This window comes from Balaenoptera physalus (genome assembly GCF_965194825.1).
Source record: "Balaenoptera physalus genome assembly, chromosome: 20".
NCBI lineage: Eukaryota > Metazoa > Chordata > Mammalia > Artiodactyla > Balaenopteridae > Balaenoptera > Balaenoptera physalus.
The window spans coordinates 40,830,599-40,850,193 of NC_138901.1; the positions used below are offsets into that span (position 1 = coordinate 40,830,599).

Here is a 19,595-nt window from a genome sequence, read left to right on the forward strand (position 1 = left end):
AATTACCTGTTTTATTTAATTTGAATATTGACTTTAAAATGTATTTTGATACATGTATCAGAAATGATATCATGAAACATGTTTTTTGAAATAGAAGTATAATGTGGGAATGATTTAACCCTTATGTGTTTACATTATTATTTTATATTGAACTTTAAAATTTTTCATTTAGGGAAATAGCAGTAATTAAGAATATACTTTAGGTATACTTGGTATTTTAATATATTTCAATATAAATGAATACTCAAGTGGTTGTGCCTCTGTTACATTATTAATCTTTGACTGTTATTAGATTTTTGTAAATCATGTAAATTGTTGATAACTTCTCTATAAATGTTTCTGGCATAAGTGTTTCTCACCTGTCCTAATTTAATGCTGCAGGATGGGTGACCAACTTGTCCAGATTTGCCAGGTACTTTCCTGGTTTTAGAACTGAAATTCTGAATCCTGGGAAACCTCCCAATCCTGGGCAAAAAATAAGGTGGTTGCGCACCCTAGCTGAAGAGGAAGATTAATGTTTTTTTAATTAGAAATATTATAAATAGAGGTTATTTCATTTTTAGGGAAGCCAGTGGATGAAGGCTTAAGTAAAAAAGCTGAAGTACCATTGTCGTGTTGTTGTACATGCCATTCAAAGAATTTTACAAACAATGACGTGAACCAGGGAACTTCATATCATTTCAACAGTCCAAGTACACCACCTTCTGAAAGAAATGGCACTTTGTCAACTTGTCAAGGTAGTTTATATTTTGTCTGGGTCTTTTGGTATCTGTAATAGGGGTCTTAATTATTGCTGTTATGAGACCTAATGTAGATAAATTTTGTTAGCATAATTGGTTATGTATTTCCACCTAATTTCTCTGGAATTATTTTGAATAATGCATAGAGTGGTCAGAAATCCTTGGAATATTTTATTCTTGGCCTCACTTTTAACTGATTCAGACATCTTGCTAGTTTAAATCATTTTTGAAGAAGGCAAGGCAAAATAACTGATATTCAGAAATTGATGTTATTTGTAGGCAGTATTGTTAATTATATGTCAGAATTTTATAAAACATTTTGATTTGTATTGTAAGGCAAAATCTAATTAGCCTCATTCATTCTTTTTTTTTTTTTTTTTTTAATTTTTATTTATTTATTTATTTATTTAGTTTTGGCTGTGTTGGGTCTTCGTTTCTGTGCAAGGGCTTTCTCTAGTTGCGGCAAGTGGGGGGCACTCTTCATCGCGGTGTGCGGGCCTCTCACTATCGTGGCCTCTCTTGTTGCGGAGCACAGGCTCCAGACGCGCAGTCTCAGTAGTTGTGGCTCACGGGCCCAGTTGCTCTGCGGCATGTGGGATCTTCCCAGACCAGGGCTCGAACCCGTGTCCCCTGCATTGGCAGGCAGATTCTCAACCACTGTGCCACCAGGGAAGCCCCTCATTCATTCTTGATAAGTTTGCCTGGACTTCTGAGACCAGTATCCTATATGAGAATCAGGTATGTTTCAAATATGATCCTTAGCTGTTCTTACTAGATTTATTTAAGAGAAATATATTATCAATAACATAAAATTATTAATTTAAAGAATATTTCTTTTGCTTTGACTGTATGGAAAAGATTGACCATTACTTGCTTAAGCCAGAAACCTAGGAGACATCCTGTACACTTCGCTCTTCCTTATTCCTCCATGCAAATCTCCACCTCCATTGATAACTTCCCTAGTACAAACTACCATTTGTTCTTTAGACCGTGTAATAACTCCTTTCCTGCTTTCACTCATGCCATTCCTTAACTAATCACTGGCAGGGAGAAAAGAGGTTGCCATGACTGGCTTAAGTCTAAACAGTATCCACTTCCTAAAATCAAGGATGGAGTTGTCTTCCTCTAAAGCACATGACTGTGTGGAGGATGGTAGCTGCTTGAACCGAAGTGTGATTCTTTTAGGAATGAAGAAGAGGAAGTGGAATAGATGCCGGAGAGGTGACCAATAGTGTTGTCTACATGGTTTTGACCCTTAACATTTTTGGCTTTCTTTCCATTCTTTAAAAGGGTCATGCTTTCTGCTGCCTTCAGAGCCTTTGCTTGTGTTAGTGTCTCTTCTGAGGAAAATTCCATCTTCAACTTGTTGTCCTGCTCTTCCTTTAGCTCTCAGCTTAGATATCACTTCTTTAAGGCAGCCATACTGATCTTTCCGTCACACTACATTTGGTTTCCCTATTATATTCTGTCATCTCACTGTGTACCTCTCCTTCATAGCACTTGTTACAATTCGTATTATCCACGTGTCTGTGTGCATCTTTTATTAATCTCTGCTTCCCCTAGCAGACTGTATACTCCATGAGGTCAGGAACTGTGTCAGTTTGCTCACCATTGAATATCTAGCAGTGCCTGGCATATAGTAGGAGCTAGATAAATATTTGTTGTATGAATGAATGGAATTGATTTTAAGCTAATTATTAATATAAGAACTCTTGGCTTATAATGTTTATGTACAACCTGTATTTTTTTTAAAGACAGCTTTATTGAAATATTCTTGACATAACAGACTCTATATATTTAAATGGTACATTTTGATAAGGTTCGACATAAGAGTATTTCCCTGTAACTTTCACTAACATCAAGATAGTGAATATATCCATCAGCTTCAAAAGTTTTCTCATGCCTTTTTATTATCCCTCCTTTCCACCATTTTATAATTTATCCTCCCCAAACAACCACTGAGTGTTTTCTGTCACTGTAGATTAGTTTGCATTTTCTAGAGTTTATATGAATGAAATAATACAGTTTGTACACTTGCCTAGCTTCTTTCACTTAACATAATTCTTTTAAAATTTATCCATGTTGTTGCATGTATCAACAGTTGGTTCTTTTTTATTGCTGAGTAATATTCTGTTGTATGGATATACTGCAAATTGTTTATGCAGTCACCTGTTGATGTGTATTTGAGTTGTTTCTAGTTTCCGGTTACAAATAAAGCTGCTATGAACATTTGTGTACAAGTCGTTGTTATGGACATGTGCTTTCACTTTTCTGGGTAAATACCTAGGAGTGTAATGACTGGATCCCTTATGTTTAACTTTAAGAAACTTCAAAACTGTTTCCCAAAGTAGTTATGCCATTTTACATTTCCACCAGCAGTGTATGAGAGTTCCCATTTCTCTGCATCCTTGCCAGCACTTGGTATGGTAAATCTTTTTAGCCATTCTAATAAGCTTATAGTGGTATCTTATTGTGGTTTTATTTTGCATTTCCCTAATGACTTGTGATGTTGAGCATCTTTTCTTTCTTTTTTTTTTTTAATAAATTTATTTATTTTATTTATATGTTTTTGGCTGTATTGGGTCTCCGTTGCTGCACGTGGGCTTTCTCTAGTTGTGGTGAGAGGGGGCTACTCTTCGTTGCGGTGCGCAGGCTTCTCATTGCGGTGGCTTCTCTCGTTGTGGAGCACGGACTCTAGGCACACGAGCTTCAGTAGTTGTGGCACGCGGGCTCAGTAGTTGTGGCTCATGGGCTCTAGAGCGCAGTCTCAGTAGTTGTGGCACACGGGCTTAGTTGCTCCGCGGCATGTGGGATCTTCCCAGACCAGGGCTTGAACCCGTGTCCCCTGCATTGGCAGGCGGATTCTTAACCACTGCGCCACCAGGGAAGCCCTGAGCATCTTTTCATGTGCTTATTAGCCATTTGTATATCTTCTTTGATGAAATGTCTGTTGAAATCTTTTGCCTGTTTATTGTTTTTTTCTTATTGTTAAGTTTGGGATTTCTTTATATATTTTTGAGTACAAGTTTCTTTTTTTAATCAAGTATAGTTTTAGGTTTTACTTTTAAGTCTAAGAGTTAATTTTTGTATACGGTGTGAGATGTGGATCCAGGTTCGTTTATTTTGCATATGAATATCTAATTGTTCAGCAACATTTATTGAAAAGGCTACCCTTTGTCTGCTGCATTGCCTTTGTGCCTTTGTGAAAAATCAGTTTTCAATAAACTTGAATTTTAATATAATTGTGAGTTAGAGTTGTTTAGAGTAGTCTCTTCAAGGATCAGATGGGGTAAATCTGGGTTGTATTCTGATGCTCTCTTTACATTTTTAAGTAAATTCTTTAAAAATATAACCTAAATACAGAAAAATGCAAAAATTCTATGTGTATAGCTTGATGAATTTTCACAAAGTAAACACACTCGTGTAACTACCACTAGATGAAAAATAGGACATAGCCGACACCCCAGTGGCACTTCTCATGTTCTTTTCCTGTCACTATTCTCTCCACAGGTGGTAGCTATCTTCCCTCTGTCACCATTGATGAGTTTTGCTTCTTTATAGAAATGGAATTATATCTGTACTCTTGTGTCTGTCAGCTTTTGCTTAACATATTTCTCAGATTCATTTTTGTTGTATATAGCAGTAGTTCTTATTGCTGTGTTTTATGGTATATAATAAATTATATACCATAATTTATTATTTCATTCTACAATTGTTAGACATTTGGGTGGTTTCTAATTTTGGTTATTAAAGCTATTATGAACATTCTTGTTCACTCTGGTACAGATAGGTAAACACTTTCTATTAGATATAGATCTAGGAATGGAATTGCTGGTCGTAGTGTATGCATATGTTGAACTATAGTAGATACTGCCAATGTTTTCCAAAATGGTTGAACCAATTTATTTATCACCCTCCCACTCTACGTCTAGTAGTATATGGAAGTTACATTGTTCAGCATTCTTTTTTTTTTTTAATTAATTTATTTAATTTATTTTTTATTTTTGCCTGTGTTGGGTCTTTGTTGCTGCTCGCGGGCTTTCTCTAGTTGTGGCGAGTGGGGGCTACTCTTTGTTGCAGTGCGCGGGCTTCTCGTTGTGGTGGCTTCTCTTGTTGTGGAGCACAGGCTGTAGGCGCGCAGGCTTCAGTAGTTGTGGCACGTGGGCTCTAGAGCGCAGGCTCAGTAGTTGTGGCGCACGGGCTTAGTTGCTCCGTGGCATGTGGGATCTTCCCGGACCAGGGCTCGAACCCATGTCCCCTGCATTGGCAGGCAGATTCTTAACCACTGCGCCACCAGGGAAGCCCCCAGCATTCTTGTTAGCACTTGATATTCGAGTCTTTTTAAGTTTTAGTCATTATGGTGCCTGTGTGTTGTTCTTGTGAATTTTAATTTTTATCTCTCTGGTAACTAATGAGGTTGATCATCTTTTTTTTTTTTTTTTTTTAATCTTTATTGGAGTATAATTGCTTCACAATACCATGTTAGTTTCTGTTGCACAACAAAGCGAATCAGCCATATGCATACACATGTCCCCATATCTTCTCCCTCTTGAGCCTCCCTCCCGTCCTCCCTATCCCACCCCTCTAGGTCATTGCAAAGCACCAAGCCAATCTCACTGTGCTATGCTGCTGCTTCCCACCAGCCAACTGTTTTACATTCGGTAGTGTATATATGTCGATGCTACTCTCACTTTGCCCCAGCTTTGCCCTCCCACCCCATGTCATCAAGTCCATTCTGTATGTCTACTTCTTATTCCTGCCCTGCAACTAGGTTCATCAGTACCATTTTTTTTTTTAGATTCCATATACATGCGTTAGCATACAGTATTTATTTTTCTCTTTCTGACTTACTTCACTCTGTATGACAGACTCTAGGTCCATCTACCTCACTACAAATAACTCAATTTTGTTTCTTTTTATGGTTGAGTAATATTCCATTGTATATATGTGCCACATCTTCTTTATCCATTCATCTGTTGATGGACATTTAGGTTGGTTCCATGTCCTGGCTATTGTAAGTAGTGGGATTGCTGGGTCATATGGTAGTTCTATTTTTAGTTTTTTAAGGAACCTCCATACTGTTTTCTATAGTAGTTGTATCAGTTTACATTCCCACCAACAGTGTAGGAGGGTTCCCTTTTCACCACACCCTTTCCAGCATTTACTGTTTCTAGGTTTTTTGATAATGGCTATTCTCACTGTAGTTTTGATTTGCATTTCTCTAATAATTAGTGATGTTGAACATCTTTTCATGTGCCTCTTGGCCATCTGTATGTCTTCCTTGGTGAAATGTCTATTTAGGTCTTCTGCCGTTTTATTTTTTTTTAACATCTTTATTGGAGTATAATTGCTTTACTATGGTGTGTTAGTTTCTGCTGTATAACAAAGTAAATCAGCTATACGTATACATATATCCCCATATCCCCTCCCTCTTGCTTCTCCCTCCCACCCTCCCTGTCCCACCCCTCTAGGTGGTCACAAAGCACTGAGCTGATCTATGAGTCTGCTTCCCACTAGCTATCTATTTTACATTTGGTAGTGTACATCCATTTGTTTATTTTTGTTTTTATTTCCATTACTCAGGGAGATGGATTGAAAAAGATATCTCTGCGATTTATGTCAAAGAGTGTTCTGCATGTGTTTTCCTCTAAGAGTTTCATAGTATCCCGTCTTACATTTAGGTCTTTAATCCATTTTGAGTTTATTTTTGTGTATGGTGTTAAAGAATGTTCTAATTTCATTTTTTTACATGTAGCTGTCCAGTTTTCCCAGCACCATTTATGGACTTCCCTCTTGAAAGCATATTTCTAAAAATGTTTGCTGTGTCTTTGTTTAAGTATACTGAGCGGTAAATAAGTGCTTTTAAAGATGTTTAGCATTTCCTATTTTAAACTATGTTATGACTTTTTAGAAATAAGTCTTAACATCTTTTTTAAAGTTGAAGCATAGTTTATTTACAATATTATCTTAGTTTTGGGTGTACAGCATAGTGATTCAGTATTTTTACAGATTAAAGTCTTACATCTTGATTTTAATTTTTTTCTAAAAAATTACTTAAATGTAAGTTATTTATACGAATTTTTTATGACTTCTTATATAAGACTCTTCTGAAAAAACTACACTGGCTGCAAAGCTATCTGCTAAGAAACAGGCATCCAGGTACAGAGATGAAAATGATGATTTTCAAGTAGAGAAGAAAAGAATTCGACCCTTAGAGACTACACAGCAGGTAAACAGTTTATTGGCAGTGGAATAATCCCGTTAGTTATAGCTGAACAAGGTAGTCGAGTATCAATCATTTTTCAGTGGCATCTGTAGAGATTATTTTGGGTAGTGTCAGATGTGAATTAAATGGTAAATTATTATAACTTCATTGTATAGAGTTACTTATTACAGAGGAGTTTATTATAGTAAATTATTCATAGTAGCATGTCATTAAAGTGAAACTGAATGGTGCTTTCTTATATATAAGGAATTTGACAATAAAATATTTACTTAAGGCATGTATCAGTAACAGAGCTACTTTGTACTTTTTAACTCTTCTGTTGTTTTTATCTAATAATGGCATTTTGTTTTGGCCAATATACCTCTGATATGAATATTTAGGTCATAGATACTTTGGTATTGATAGTTTTAATATAATGACAAAGTTTACTGTTATTTATTGAGTTTTTAATATCAATACATTATAAAATATGTTTATTTCTAAAAATTATTGAAGAACCTAAATTACTAGAAATTTTAAATGAAATGTTTTCATAGGTGAAAACAATGTTTTCTCATAGAGTTCATGGCATTGAGGTAAGGAGGATGGACTTTAATAGACTTAGTTACAAATAAAAAAGATTATTAGTTAATTAGCATGTCCTTTGTAGATAATTGTTTATTTTTAATTGAATATACTCAAAAGGTATTTGCATTTTTATGTAGTTTATCTGTTCCATTTATAATCTTTATTAACTTCCATAATTAAACCTTGTTTTTAGAAATAGAATGAAATCGTTTTCTAGTTTTATATTTGGAAAATCACCAATTACAAATGAAGTATCTCTAGAGATTTCTTTCCCCCAAAATGTGTACTTAGAGTTGGATGTTGTGAGGTAGAGCTCAACATATAGCATTTATTCCCTGACTTCATTGGCTCTCATTTCTTTTTTGTAGGAATGGAATTATCGACAGAAATGCTTCTTTTCCTCTTTATAATTTAAGTAAATAGGTTTTGGCAAGTAAGAAAAAGCATAGATAGTTTGGAAAGAAAACAGTGGTGTTTATAAAAGAAATTTAGTCAAATACAATTTGGATTATCAAATATCTAGTAAGTAATATAATAATAGTAATCAAGTAGTTCCATCAGGTAGGAAATAATGAATATTTACATTTAAAGTTTTTATTCTGTGTTTTTTTTTTCAATTTAGAATAAGGTTTCCATTTTTATTTACTTTTATTTTCCAGTTAGATATGTAATCAGACTTTGCCATAATACTATTCTTGGTATCCATATGGTGAGACTGTTTTATGGGAAGATCATTTTACAATGCTATAGTTTTGCCACATCACTAATTAAAGCTATTTTGGTCAGTATTTGAGAGGTATTACTGTATTCTGTTTTACTTAAGTCTTATAATAAGGTGCCTATTTGTTTTTAGAAACTTTTTGATTGTTGCCAGTGAGAAATAGTCATTTTTTTAATGCTGAAAACATATGTTATAGCTATTCTGATCTTTGAGAGCAACTAGCCTCATCAAACTTTCTAGTTACAATAAATTTTATTTTGGTTCTATATTTACAGATTAGAAAACGTCATTGTTTTGAAAAGGAGGTGCACCATTTGGATGCAAAAGTTGATTCAGGAAAGACCACAAAACTCAACTCCCCATTAGGAAAGATAAACTCCTTTTCTCCACAAAATGTATGTATTTATGCCATTGTTCAGTTTAAAGAAGGAAAATGTGGAATTTGCTAAATCCATTTTTGAAAAAGATGAAGAATAGTGTAATCAAAGAAGAGTAGAAAACAACTCAGAAGTCCTAAGTGCTGTCACATGTCTTCTGCTGTGTGAGATGGTAAACCTATGCTCTTTGTGCCCCAGTTTCCTCATTTATAAAATAAGAGAATTGGACTAGAACAAGATCTGGAAGTTTTTTTCCTCTTTTACATTCTAATGTTTGTGAACTCTACTTCCTAAAGTTCTTTCAGTGTCCTTAGGGCATCAGTTCTCAAGGAGTAGTCCAGGGAGCTCTGGAGATTCCTGAGATTTTTTTCCAGATAGTCTGTGAGGTCAAAAGTATTTTCATAGTGATGTTAAGATGTTACTTACCTTTTTTTTTTTTTTTTTTTTTACTGTCTTTGACATTTGCACTGATGGTACAAAAGCATAAGTTGGTAAAACTGTTGGTGCTTTAGCACAATAAGGGTAGTGGCATCAACCTGTATTAATAGTAATTTTCTTCACCGTCGTTAATGCACAGTTAAGAAAAGCCAATTTCACTTAAGTCCTTGATGAAGCAGTAAAAATTACTAATTTTATTAAGTCTTCACCCTTGAGATTTTTAACAGTCTGTGTGAAGAGTAGAGTAGTTTTCGTAAAACACTTTTGCATTCAGGAGTAGGATGGTTTTCTTGAGGGAAAGCACTTATAGGATTGTTTGGATTGTGAGCTGAACTAGCCACTTTTTTCACAGAACATTGTTTTTACTTGAAAGAATAACTGACAGACTAACTTCGGTAATTCTCGAAAATAAACAAAGTGAGCCTGATAAACTTTGAGATTTCAGTGAAAAATCAGAATTTTGAAAAATTGTATATACTACTGTGAGCTTAGCAGTTTTCTGATACTTAAAGACTTTGATGATATTTATTGGTGGTGATATTATATATGTGACTTTTTGATATTGTATAATGAAATGTGTTTCGTTTATATAGTTTTATATAAATGGAATCATGCCTGGAATTTTTTATTTAATTCCAAATATTGCGAATTTTACCTTGTTGGGTACTGGATATTATTGTATTTCTATAAGTACTCTTGAGTTTTGCTCTGGGATGCAGTTAAATTACTTGGAATCAGCTTGATCCTTTTGGTTCTTGCTTTTAGGATTTGTTAGGTAGGACCTGAGCCGGGTTTAGTTTTGGGCTACCTCAGTAGAGGCTAGCTCCTTTTGAGTCCTCTACCTAATGCTCCATGAATTATGAAGTTTTCCAGCCTGGCTGGTGGGAACAGGCACTGTTCCATGCTGTCTGTGAGTGTCTCTTCACTTCAGGTGGTTCTTGCCACTATCTTGGATTGTTTCCTCATTGGCATGTGCTGATCGGTACTCTACTAGATACTGAGAGGTCCTTCTGCAGATCTCTGGAGTGCATTCTTTGTGCAGCACTCTCCATTCTGCTTTCTTCTCTGTGAACTTTAGTCTTCTTGGTCTCCGTGGACTCTCAGCAGTGTCTCTTCAACTTGGGTTTGCTGGGCTATATCTGGGTTCCCCTTCCCCATGCCACAGCATGGAAACTCTCAGGACAGCAAGCTGAAAGAATCATAAGGCTTAATCTCATTTGTTTCCCATCTCTCAGGGATCACTCTTCCTTACCTGATGTCCTGTATCTTAAAAACTATTGTTTCATATAGTCTGTCTGTATTTTTAGTTTTTCAGGTAGGGGATGAAACAACTCATTGACAAATTCCAGAAGTCTTTAGATGGCTTATAAAGCTCCTATTTACCTGTACAGTCTTTAGGCCTTTATAAACTTTTTGCATTCTTTTGCCCTTTCTCCTCTTTCCCACTTTTTTTTGTCTGACTTCTGCTAATCCTTCAGGAAGCCTTCCTTGGTGTCCCCAATTTTGAGTTGGATTCCCATCTGGAATGTTCCTTGTATTTCTCAAGAACATTTTCTTTTTTTTTTAATTAACATTTTATTTTTATTTTATGTAATTAAATTAATTAATTTATTATTTTATTTTATTTTTGGCTGCATCAGGTCTTTTTTTTATCATCTTTATTGGAGTATAATTGTATCGATATGTATGTTCCTATTACCATTTTCTTAATTGTTGTGGGTTTGTCATTGTAGGTCTTTTCCTTCTCTTGTGTTTCCTGCCAAGAGAAGTTCCTTTAGCATTTGTTGTAAAGCTGGTTTGGGCGTGCTGAATTCTCTTAGCTTTTGCTTGTCTGTAAAGGTTTTAATTTCTCTGTCAAATCTGAATGAGATCCTTGCTGGGTAGAGTAATCTTGGTTGTCGGTTTTTCCCTTTCATCACTTTAGATATGTTCTGCCACTCCCTTCTGTCTTGCAGAGTTTTTTGCTGAAAGATCAGCTGTTAACCTTATGGGGATTCCCTTGTATGTAATTTGTTGTTTTTCCCTTGCTGCTTTTAATATTTTTTCTTTGTATTTAATTTTTGGTAGTTTGATTAATATGTATTTTGGCATGTTTCTCCTTGGATTTATCCTGTATGGGACTTTTCTGTGCTTCTTGGACTTGATTGACTATTTCCTTTCCCGTATTAGGGAAGTTTTCAACTATAATCTCTTCAAATGTTTTCTCAGTCCCTTTCTTTTTCTCTTCTTCTGGGACCCCTATAATTCGAATGTTGGTGTGTTTAATGTTGTCCCAGAGGTCTCTGAGCCTGTCCTCAATTCTTTTCATTCTTTTTTCTTTATTCTGCTCTACAGTAGTTATTTCCACTATTTTATCTTCCAGGACACTTATCCATTCTTCTGCCTCATTTATTCTGCTATTGATCCCTTCTGGAGAATTTTGAATTTCATTTATTGTGTTGTTCATCATTGTTTGCTTGCTCTTTAGTTCTTCTAGGTCCTTGTTAAACGTTTCTTGTATTTTCTCCATTTTATTTCCAAGATTTTGCATCATCTTTACTATCATTACTCTGAATTCTTTTTCAGGTAGACTGCCTATTTCCTCTTTGCATCAGGTCTTAGCTGTGGCACATGGGATCTTTCGTTGTGGCTCACGGGCTGTTCGTTTTGGTGCACGGGCTTCTCTCTAGTTGTGGTGTGCGGGCTCCAGAGTGCACAGGGCTCAGTAGTTGTGTGTGGGCTCTCTAGTTGTGTCGTGTGTGGTCCAGAGTGCATGGGCTCTGTAGTTGTGGCACACGGGGTCACCAGTTGTGACACGCAGGCTCAGTAGTTGTGGTGCGCGGGCTTAGTTGCCCTGTGGCATGTGGGATCCTAGTTCCCTGACTAGGGATCGAACCCACATCCCCTGCATTGGAAGGCGGATTCTTAACCACTGGACCATGAGGGAAGTCCCTATTTCTCAGTTTTTAACACTTACCTTACTCTTAATATCCTCTCCACAGGCTCTCAGTTCCATTATGGACAACACCAGTTTCTCTGAGACCTCCTTGAAGACTGTGACTGTTTTATTCATCTTTTTGTTTCAAGCACCTAACGTAGTGCCAGGAACCTAGTTGTAGACTGAGTAAATGAATACCATAATCCCTGCTCTCAAAGAGCCTTCTTTTAAATTCTTGAAAATACTGAGTGGGGGAAAAGAATTGTCAGTTATCTTCAGAGAAGCCTTATGTTTGGAGAAGTCATCTCAGGAGTTTTTAATGGTGTCAGTAAAAATATATGCTTAGTTTGCCAGTGTTTTCTTGCTCATTTTCTTTCACAGTACCTTATTGTCTTCATAGCCCTTACTAGTTGAATTTATTAGTCTACTTGTTTATTATCTATTTTCCCTGTTAGTATGTAATGTCAATCTTTTTCACGGGTATCTCCGCTACCTAGAACAGTGTATGGCATATATTAGTTGCCCAATAAATATTTTTTTGGTAGAATCTTATTGAATTCTTATAATGACTTTGAGGCAGGTACTATTGTTGTTCTCATCTTACAGATAAGGAAACTCTGAGAAATAAGTAATTTGCCTAAGGTCACAAAGCTGGCAAATAGTGGAGTTAGATCCTACCTAAGCAGTCTGATGCTCTGGCAGATGCTCTAATTACTTTATTGTACATTCTCTAAAATGCCTCTCAGAAATTCTGGAGCCATGTAAACAGTATTCTAACACCAAGATAAGGGAAAAAATATGTAGAAGCCTCAAGGCTAAATAAATCAAGTATAGAATAATATGATTGATAATAGCTAAAATAAGATAAAGTTGTTTTTTTTTCTTTAAGGATTTTTTTTGTTTCATTTTGTTTTTACTGGTTAAGAGAATGAGCTCAAATCAGAGTGCCTGGGCTTTAATCACAGCTCTGCTCTTTACAACCTCTGTAACCTTGATTAAGTTTTTAAACTATTGCTACTTCATTTTCCCATTTGTTAAATGGGGATGGTAATAGTACCTATCTTACGGGGCTGCTAGAGGATTAAACAAGTTAATACTTATAAAGTGGTTACATTATACCTGGCATTTCTTGGAGATTATTAAGTGGTAAGTGGTAGTAAAAATATCATCAGCAGCAGTTGTAGTAGTAGCAGCAAATACTTACATATTTGTATGCTGCTGATAAAAGGTATTATATAATATTGGTTAATAATGTTAATTTTCAGGAGTTAGGTTTATAATTAGCAAATTCTTTTAATATGTGTTAAAGATGTTTATAGCTCAACCTGTTTAGGATCTAGACCACTTGACCATAAGCAGAGCTACTGTGCTCCTAGCTGGGTATCTTAATTTTAAACTAAGTTCTTTGATTGATTTCTTGTTTTGGTTATGTACTATGTTGATCATTTATTATGATCTTCTTATTGGCAAAGTATAATTGTATCTATACATGTGTATCTATATCTATATCAGTTTTATTTTTAAACCAGAAGTTACAAGTTTTCTTCCTTGGCTTTACCTGGTATAGGTCTACATTGCTTTAGAAATGCAATAATTTTTCATAGATGGGTGATTTATTACTCATAATGTTAAAGGTATGGGTTTCTGACAATTTCTTATAAGTTTGAAGATTTATTGAAGAAGCTAAACCTCAACTAACTCTAGTAACTCAAATGATAACATTTCACTAGTCACACGGAACTTTTGTTTGTAAGAAGACATAAGTGATATATGCCATACTAATTAAGCATGCATAAAGTAAATTTGTCAGACACCAGCGTACTTTTGCAATGACAGAAAAGACCATATGGCTGAGCTCTAATATTTGTTCTTTTTTTGGTAGTCTATAGTGAAAAGCATGAATATATAAAGTAACTTTATGAAAACCCCCACAAATACTTAGGTAAAATGATCTGTATTTTCAATGTTATTTTTTTTGTTCCTAACAAAAATAGAGTAAGCAGTTACAATAGAAACATAATTAGTACAAAATGTAAAGTTTTAGCTAATGTGAATATTTCTTCCTTTTATAATTTAGTAAATTGTTAGTGAATTTTAGTAAACTGTTAAGAAAACCTGTAGTTTTTTGTATTTTGGCTATCATCTTAATTTTAAAAGCTTATGGTAGTATTTTTAATAAATCTTACATGGATATTTAGCAGTAAATAATACTTTTCGTTTTTCAGAGAACCAGGGCTAAACATTTCCATGGATATAATATAATAAAGAATAATGGGGTTATGCGTAGGGGTAATTTATTTAAAGAAACGAGTCTTTGAGTATAGTAATATGTTTTTCCCTGCTAGAAATTTACTTTGGTTTCTGGTACAACTTTTTTTCTCTTTCTCTTTTTTAATGAAGGTATAATTAACACTTAATATGTTAGTTTCAGGTGTACAACATAATGGTTCAATATTTGTATACATTGCGAAATGATCACAAGTCTAGTTAATATCTGTCACCTTACATAGTTACAAGATTTTTTTTTCTTATGATGAGAGCTTTTAAGATTTACTCTCTTAGCTACTGTCAAATATTTAACACAGTGTTATTAACTGTAGTCACCATCCTGTACATGACATCCACATGACTTATTTATTTTGTAACTGGAAGTTTGTACCTTTTGACCTCCTTCACCCATTTCTTCTGCTCTTCACTGCCATCTCTAGCAGCCACCAATCTGTTCTCTGCATCTGTGAGCTTGTTTTTTTTGTTTTTGCTTTGTTTTTGTTTTTAGATTTTACATACAAATTTGCCTTTCTCAGTCTGACTTATTCCACTACGCATAATATCCTCCATGTTCATCCACGTTGTCCCAAATGGCAAGATTTTATTCTTTTTTATGGCTGTATAATATTCCATTGTGTATATATACATATACACACACCACATTTTCTTTATGCATTCATCCATCTATGGACACATATTGTTTCCATATCCTTGGCCATTATAAGTAATGCTGCAGTGAACGTGGGAGTGCATATATTTTTTGAGTTACTGTTTTCATTTTCTTCAGATAAATTCTCAGATGTGGAATTCCTGGATCATATGGTTATTCTATTTTTAATTTTTTTGAGTAACTTCCATACTGTTTTCCATAGTGACTGCATCAGTTTACATTCTACCAACAGTTCACAAGGATTCCCTTTTCTCCACATCCTTGCCAACACTTGCTGTTTTTTGTCTTTTTGATAATAGTCATTTTAACAGGTGTGAGGTGATGTTTCATTGTGATTTCGATTTGCATTTCCCTGATGATTAATGATGTTGAGCATCTTTTCATATACTTGTTGGCCATCTGTATGTCTTCTTTGGAAAAATGTCTCTTCATATCTTCTGCCCATTTTTTGTTCAGATTGCTATTGAGTTGTATGAATTCTTCGTATATTAGATATTCGTCCCTTATCAGATACATGATTTGCAAATATTTTCTCCTTTTCAGTAGGTTGCCTTTTCATTTTGTTGATGGTTTCCTTTGCTGTGCCAAAGCTTTTTAGTTTGATGTAGTCCCCCTTGTTTATTTTTGCTTTTGTTGCTTTTGCTTTTAGAGTCAGATTCAAAAAACTATTGCCAAGACCTCTATCAAGGAGTTTACCCACTTATGTTTTCTTCTAGGAGTTTTATGATTTCAGGTCTGAGGTTCAAGTGTTTAATCCATTTTGCGTTAATTTTTGTAGGTAATGTAAGATAGTTGTCCAGTTGCATTCTTTCGCATGTGGCTGTCCAGCACCATTTATTAAAGAGACTGTCCTTTCCCCATTGTATAACATTTTTAAATTGTTGCAAAGTGGCTTGCTATAAATCACAAAAAATATTTTCTGTAAATTCTGGGATAGGTGATTTCATAAAAAGTAGAAGAAAAATATAGTTTCATAATATTTAATATTTATTTTATATCAGTTTCTGAAATGAGTTTATCACCAAAACTTTTAGATAAAGTAATTTTAGAAATGCAGTCCATATTTTAGAACTTTTCTTATGTTGACAGATCATATGCCTCATATTTAGGTATCATATTTTAATCTAGATCATCTACAGATCTGAATAAAGTAAATTGAGGAACATGGGAAAGAAACATTTCTTTTTAGGACCTGTTCCTTCAAATGGGAGGAAAAAGAGGGTGGGACTAAATTTTATATACCTTATATCCCATTTAGCTGTGATACCTCTAAATTCTAATGATACTTTTCTTATTTTGATCCTTATAAGATGATATTAGGGAACATTTATTTTTTAGAAGAATAGTTATTTGGATTGGTAAATTAATGGTTTAGTTCTCTTATCCCTACAAAGATATAAATGTTACAGTTTTCATACATTTAAAATCTGCAGTTGTATTATTTTCTGGAAAACTCTCCTCCATAAATTAAATGATAAATTAGTTTAATGATTTCTGTTTTCCTCTAAATTTGACATTAAACGTTTTATGTTTTTCTTTGACGTCTTCTTTGTTTTTAAGAAAATAATTTAGCTTCCAACCTGTGAATTGAATTGGGTAGTTGTCTTTTTACCTTCCTGTCATCTCCAGTTTCCTCACTCTCTTCAAGTCAGAAAATGGTGTCAGTACCTCCTCTCTTAAATGAATTACCTTCCAATGCCCCCTGCTTTTTCCCTTTCCTTGCATTTTACTTAGTTATTTATTATTTTTTTAATACATCTTTATTGGACTATAATTGCTTTATGATGTTGTGTTAGTTTCTGCTGTACAACAAAGTGAATCAAGTATATGCATACATATATCCCCATATCCCCTCCCTCTTGAGCCTCCCTCCCACCTTCCCTATCCCACCCCTCTAGGTTGTCACAAAGCACTGAGCTGATCTCCCTGTGGTATGCAGCAGCGTCCCACTAGCTATCTGTTTTACATTTGGTACTTGTATATATGTCAGTGCTACTCTCTCACTACGTCCCAGCCTCCCCATCCCCACGCCCATCCTCAAGTCTGTTCTCATGTCTGCATCTTTATTCCTGCCCTACCACTAGGTTCGTCAGTACCATTTTTCTAGATTCCATATATATGCGTTAGCGTACGGTATTTGGTTTTTTTTTTTGGTATTTGTTTTTCTCTTTTTGACTTCACTCTGTATGACAGACTCTAGGTCCATCCACCTCACTACAAATAACTCAATTTTGTTTCTTTTTATGGCTGAGTAATATTCCATTGTATATATGTGCCACATCTTCTTTATCCACTCATCTGTCAATGGACATTTAGGTTGTTTCCATGTCCTGGCTATTGTAAATAGTGCTGCAATGAACACTGGGGTACATGACACTTTTTGAATTATGGTTCTCTCAGGGTATATGCCCAGTAGTGGGATTGCTGGGTCATATGGTAGTTCTATTTTTAGTTTTTTAAGGAATCTCCATACTGTTCTGCATAATGGCTGCACCAATTTACATTTCCACTAACAGTGCAGGAGGGTTCCTTTTTCTCCACACCCTCTCCAGCATTTATAGTATGTAGATTTTTTGATGATGGCCATTCTGACCAGTGTGAGGTGATAACCTCATTGTGGTTTTGATTTGCATTTCTCTAATGATTAGTGATATTGAGCATCTTTTCATGTGTTTGTTGGCCATCTGTATATCTTCTTTGGAGAAATGTCTGTAGGTCTTCCACCCATTTTTGCACTGGGTTGTTTGTTTGATATTGAGCTGCATGAGCTGCTTGTATATTTTGGAGATTAATCCTTTGTCAGTTGCTTCATTTGCAAATATTTTCTCCCATTCTGAGGGTTGTCTTTTCGTCTTGTTTATGGTTTCCTTTGCTGTGCAAAAGCTTTTAAGTTTCATTAGGTCCCATTTGTTTATTTTTGTTTTTATTTCCATTTCTCTATGAGGTGGGTCAAAAAGGATGTTGCTGTGATTTATGTCATAGAGTGTTCTGCCTATGTTTTCCTCTAAGAGTTTTATAGCATTTGGCCTTATATTTAGGTCTTTAATCCATTTTGAGTTTATTTTTGTGTATGGTGTTAGGAAATGTAATTTCATTCTTTTACATGTAGCTGTCCAGTTTTCTGAGCACCACTTATTGAAGAGGCTGTCTTTTCTCCATTGTATATTCTTGCCTGCCTACATTTTATTTATGTATTTATTTATGTATTTATGTATGTATGTATTTTTGGCCTCACCATGCAGCATGCAGGTTCTTAGTTCCCCTACCAGGGATTGAATCCATGCCCCCTGCAGTGGAAGCACAGAGTGTTAACCACTGGACCGCCAGAGAAGTCCCTCTTTACATTTTAGATTCATGTTTTTATACAGATAATTCATGTGTCAAGGATCTAGTGAGGCATCAGTCTCTGTGTGGTCAAAATTTAGTTAAGAAAAAACATATTTTAGAATAGAATGTTAACATTCTGATATTACCTTGTTCTACCACTCATAACCATTTTCTCTAGAATTTATTTATATGTATTCTCATAATTCTTTTAGCAAATCCTCAAAATGTGTGAGGTATTCTCACAGACACATTCTTATGCTTATACCTGCTGTTTGTTTATTAAACAAGTGCTAATACTGTGTATATACTTTTAGAAAAAGTAGTGTTTATTTTTGCCTACTGTGTAGAAAAGAGGTGGGTCCAGCAGAGTGCGCTGTTGATCTTCAGGTAAAGTGTTGGTGTTGGGCAAAGCCTTGGGCTGTTTTTCTTCCTCTTAAACCCTACCTTTACTTTCTTTTCTCTCTGTCTCTCTTTTTCTCTCCCCCTCTTCCCCTCCCTATTTCCCTTTAATGCTGAAGATATATTCTCAGCAGAAAATGACCAATTTATTTTGAAAAGCTGTTATTTTACAAGTCATTTTCTCATAGTTTTACTCTACTTTTTATTTAAAATACTGCTTGTATAGTGAAATAATGCTTACTATGTTTCAGGAACTCTTAAATAGTCTAGAAATACTAATTTACTTGGTAAATACAGGTTCATGTGAGTTAATGCTTATTGCAGGTCCTTTTAAGTTTTCCGTGGATTTGACGGTTTTCAAAATAAAACAGAAGAATTTAATTGAATCCCTATAATAACCTTATGAGGAAGGTGTTAATATTTTCTTCAATGACAGAAGAGGAAATTGAGTCACAGATAGTTTAAGTTCATGTCACGAAGCTGATGAGTAGAGGCTGGTTTAAAACTCAGGCATTCTGGCTCTAGAATTAATCCTCTCAACCACCTCACTATTCTTCCTCTGAATAAACTCTTCCCGATGGCCTTTAGATTAAAGATAGCTCATTTTTTTACTTTCACAGGTAATATTATATAGATAATTCATTTAATATTAGTTCCTCTTTCAGTCTCTCTCTCTCAACACCCTGTTCTTTTCTTTATGATGCTTACCAAAGTTTATGATTACATATTTATTTATAGGTTTCATGGTTTTACTTGCCTCCTTGCCAGGCTGTCCATAAGGACAAGTGTAATGTCTCTCTTGTTCACTTTTTTATAACCAGTATCTGGCACAGGACCTGTGCTTAGTAAGTACTCACATATTTGTTGAATAAATGAATGGACAAATGGCTAAAGTTAAGAAAATGTACTCTTTATCACCATTTCTTGTGGCTTACAGCTTTTACT

At 34.9% G+C, this 19,595-nt stretch overlaps 1 protein-coding gene across 8 annotated transcripts in view; it reads left to right on the top strand.

Moving 5' to 3' along the window:
• The window catches only part of BRIP1 (BRCA1 interacting DNA helicase 1), a 209,870-nt gene that overhangs the window by 6,087 nt on the left and 184,188 nt on the right, over positions 1-19,595 (top strand). For all 8 annotated transcript variants that reach the window (XM_082439919.1, XM_082439925.1, XM_082439926.1 and 5 more), the window contains exons 4-6: positions 564-737; positions 6,842-6,969; positions 8,530-8,649. In XM_082439919.1, the coding sequence (XP_082296045.1) occupies positions 564-737; positions 6,842-6,969; positions 8,530-8,649 (422 nt within the window). The remainder of the gene's footprint in view (positions 1-563; positions 738-6,841; positions 6,970-8,529; positions 8,650-19,595) is intronic.